The sequence below is a fragment of the Watersipora subatra genome, chromosome 5 (genome assembly GCF_963576615.1).
Source record: "Watersipora subatra chromosome 5, tzWatSuba1.1, whole genome shotgun sequence".
In the NCBI taxonomy this organism is placed as follows: domain Eukaryota; kingdom Metazoa; phylum Bryozoa; class Gymnolaemata; order Cheilostomatida; family Watersiporidae; genus Watersipora; species Watersipora subatra.
Window position 1 is genome coordinate 52,449,831 of NC_088712.1, and position 4,445 is coordinate 52,454,275.

The window sequence follows — 4,445 nt, forward strand, 5'->3', positions numbered from 1 at the left end:
AACTGTGAATTGGGTCAAAGAGAAAAGATTCCTTCAAGGTCTCCTAGGCATAGCCATAGACTCCTTCACTTTTATTGATTTCATTAACTAAAACTTCTGTCGATTTCAGGTGCAATGCTTGTAACTTATGAATACAGTTTGCTTTGGTGGTACATTTTATTGCATGAATCAACACATGGTTAGATAAATATTAACTTTATTTACACTGGTCAAGGCCATTTACAAAAAAATGAACCATTAGACATAAACAATGGTATCTATTGATATTTTTTATCTGTGATGATTAAATTGTTGCACATATTTTAAATGCCTCTTTGGTGGAAACTATTAAATTTTCCACAGCTACCAAGTTCTGAACAAAACTATATAAATTTAATCATGAATTAATTTGTTAAGAAATTGTTGTTTTATTTATGCCTAGCTCAACTTGTATTCAGTTGACGCATTTCGCAAATATTTGCTCTTTTTTTATTGAAATTATTTGTAGTTCAGGGAAAAGCTGCTGGCAAGTAGTTTGGTAGTTGAGACATGCTAGCAGTAGCAGTATCTTTTAAGGTGAAGGTCATGCAAATATTTAACTTGATGATTATTAAGGAGTGGAACACTCAGGTAGGACAATAGTAAGACTCACAGATCAATGAGGTTTTGCCCTTGATTCAGACTATAACTGACAATAAGCACAACACAACAAAGTGTTTATTCTTATTGTTACAATGAAATGAGCTAAATAAACCTTGGTTGATTTGATTGCCCGATCCAACAGCTATTTTCTCAGTCATAATAACTGCAGCTGCAATAACAAACTCATCATTCTTTGGTTCTATCCACTCAGTTGCTACAGTGAATAGTGAGTTGCCTCTGGTCTGCCAGCTCTTGTCAGAGAGAGGCGCCCCCGCTCCCAGTATGTTTAAATATTTGTGCACTATATTTGCAAATATTTAATTCAGTTTTGTGGATTTGTACCAAAACTAGGTTCTCAAGACTCTGAATATTGTAACAAAAGAAACGTAAAAATCAGACGTAAATTAGGACAGCATGCCTAAATGTAATTAATCAATTTAAAAAGTAGATAAATGTAAAAAGGAACTATGCAAGTGTAACAATTGAGTATATGAACGTTTATCAGGTGGGTAGACAAACATAACAAGTATGTAGGTAAATGTGACAGTTTTTGTAACTTATTAAGACATATAAAAACACCTATTGACGGTTTGTACTGTTTGGATCTTTTTATACGTTCTATATTTCTACTGCAGGTTTAAACTCATACATTTTATTTTTAAAGAAAAATTACTAGAGGCTAGAAAACATGTTTTAGTAAAATAGAGAGTAGTTATTAACCAAAAGCACTTGCATTGACTACCGGATGAAAATATATATTCAGGTATATGTAACACATAAGTTTCTGTCTACAGTTGCAAGGCTTTGTGGAGAGTAAAATTTCAACATTGCACTCTGGTTTATTGGCAGACCATGCAAAGCTTTTCAAGAGGTCAATACCATAGATTTTTATATGGAAGTTTTATTTTTTTTAGTGAATTTTCATTGTCTTGTCTCTTAGATCCTTGAGCTGTATAGCTTTTTATCCTAGCCTTTGTTCTATATGCCTCGTAATTGGCGACCGCTCCTGCATTCTGCAATTTTAACTTGTTTTTACTACTTCTCACAGTTGGTCAGCAATTTATTTTCTCATGTTTATTTAGGTTTCTTCTCTTCCTATGCATTTATTATTCACCGTGACACGTTTTGGTAAATTTTAATCATTTTTAAAATCTTGGCCTCGACTATTGAGCATCATAGACTTAGTTGATGTGTTTACCAAATTTAATGAAAGAGTTAGCTATTTTTAAAGGATTGAGTTCCGCAAATAAATTCTAACTCTACTAGTATGCTTAGTAGAAAAATATCATTATTTTGATTATGCAGTTATTTCTATAGCTCATATGCATAAACATAATAGAGGTTTTTAGGGTATTACATGTATAATAGTAATATAATTTTAGAATTAACCTTTCTCTTTTGCAGTCAGTCAATGAACTTATGATTGTATCCCACAGAGCTGCTGGAAAATGTTGACGTGATTTTTGAGCTTCAGCGGTTCGATTTATGACAAATAAAGTTGCTTCATAGATAGATATATCATGAATTTATTTATTTTATCCAAGAAGGAATAAAAAAGAATTATATCGATATATTGCCAAGGACTCAGCAAATAGACCCCTGTAGAATATTTTTTGAAATTAAATTGTTGAAGTAATACAATCAGGGGTTATTTTACAGATATTAAACTTGAAGAAGAACGCTCTGGAGAACAATCTCTGAGCCTCAATCTGACTTTCATCAGACAATCAAAAGTGGTATCATTAGAGCTGATGTAACTGCCAAGTGAGGTTGTAACTAGATCTGTACGTTAAAATGTGGAAAACAAACTGTTAGTCATGCCGATTCTGAAAATGATGTAGATGAACACCTGATGTCTTGCATTGGAGCTGTTCCAGGATCAGGTATATCAGTATTATCGATAATATATCTACAGTACAGATGTTCTTGTAGCATGGAGTTAGCTATCACGGTCGGCTTAAGAACATAAACGCTTCAGCGAATCTTTTCCCAGTGCTTCTGATAACAATTAGTATTGTTGGTTTGGTAAACAAATGCTGAAGTAAAATAAGTGGTCGAGACGGATTGAACCCTTTTATTTAGTGTTCGATCATGCAGTAGGTTGCTTATTTGTTTCAAGATACCAAGTACCATTTTAGTTGATTCTTACTTTTGGTATTTATAAAATGAACACAAAAATGTATGATGCACCATAACAAACATTTTTGGAATATCTCATGATGGTATGACAGGAAGACAAACCCCTATTTAACCCTTTCTAGCATGAATTACTTTTTAGTTAACCAAACTGCTCCAAAATTTGATTTTACTATCAGCTTTAAGACTTGTTTGTCCTGATATTAGCAAATTTTAAATTGCTCAATGACATCAAAGATTTTTTACCATGTCCACATATGTGTACACCATGCATCCGTTCACCAATTCGCATTGTCCACGTATGTGGACGTAGAGCTAATTACAGGAACAATATGTTGTTTAGGCTGACATATTATGAACATTTTGCAAGATCTATCACACATACATGTAAGACATATATATATTATGACATATATTTGTATCACTCAGTCGACATATCTTTCGAAGACTTCACAAAATTGAAAATGCACTGCGACAACCTCAAATCATGAGGGGATACAGCAATATTTTTTGTACACAGACGAGTGTCTGCTCGACGAGTTACTGGTGATAGTCAGCAAAGCACTCCGGGCAGAGGTATACTTGGCAGACACCACACATATACCTGCACCGCTTTGGGCAAGCCATGCTTCTGCATCGTGAAGCATTTTTCTGCTCTTTCTTTTCTGGAAAATGGCCAAGCGACAGATTTTTTCGGAGAGTAGCTGGAGGTTGTAGCCGAGACAATTTAGCCGGAGGTACTGCTTGAGAAGATGATGGACGACCTCTGCTTTTCTTGCTTCCCAATGATAAACCCTTACCAATTAGGGCTGTTGCGACACTGCTTCGAAAAGCCAGCAGATCAAGGGGAGAGCCTTCTTCAAGCCATCTGTAAATGACCCAGCTGTTTGAAATGGCAAGATTCAAGAAATGAAAAAATATCCGAAGGTACCATTTCTTCTGCTTCAGGTTGTGGCGATAGCAAGACACAAGGAAATCTGTCAAGTCCACTCCCCCCATGTGCTGATTATAAATTTCTATAGCAAATGGCCTTGTGACATTCACTTTTGCCTTCTCTTTTTTGTCCCATCTCTCCACATAGCTTAGAGGCTCGACTCCAGCAAATGTGCTCGCTGTATGAACAAAGCTGTTGTCATTCCACTTGACAACAGTAACATCACACTGGCTTGTTGTGTACGAGAATTCTCCTCGTCTTTTCATGCTTTTATCCTCTGCCAATATGTTCTCAGCACCCAACAGCCTGTTTTTCCTCAACGTACCAGTGCTCAGAATTTTCTTCTCACGAAGTGTTTTTAACAGCTCCATGGTGGTGAAGAGGTTGTCAAAAAAGACTTTGTGGTACTTTCCTTCTAACCCTACACACAGGCGCATCACTACATCTGCACATAAACCCAACTCTTTTTCAGGCCGATTTCCATTAGCTCCTTGATGTATTTCAAAATCGTAAACATACCCAGACACACCTGACCGTACCCAGACCTTGTATCCCCACTTTTTAGGTTTGCTGCGTATGTACTGCTTTAGTGAACTTCATCCAGTAAATGGTATCATCATCTCATCTACACTATGGAACTCCTCAGGTGTGACGGCAGACTTGAATGTAGAATTCATTGCGTCAAGAAATGGTCGAATCTTTTTCAAGCGATCGGTCGATTCTGTGTTTTCTGTGTTATCAGCAAAGTGTAGAA

The 4,445-nt window shown here is 35.9% G+C and overlaps 1 protein-coding gene across 1 annotated transcript; it reads right to left on the minus strand.

Annotated features, from left to right (window-relative positions):
• Positions 1–3,297: 3,297 nt before the first annotated feature.
• Positions 3,298–4,128, minus strand: LOC137397452 (piggyBac transposable element-derived protein 3-like). Its single transcript, XM_068083742.1, has one exon. It carries the CDS (start codon positions 4,126–4,128, stop codon positions 3,298–3,300), a length of 831 nt encoding a protein of 276 aa, XP_067939843.1.
• Positions 4,129–4,445: the final 317 nt, after the last annotated feature.

Bases quoted from the DNA above. Each gene is read 5' to 3' on its own strand.
- LOC137397452 (XM_068083742.1), bottom strand. From the start codon at position 4,128: ATGCGCCTGTGTGTAGGGTTAGAAGGAAAGTACCACAAAGTCTTTTTT.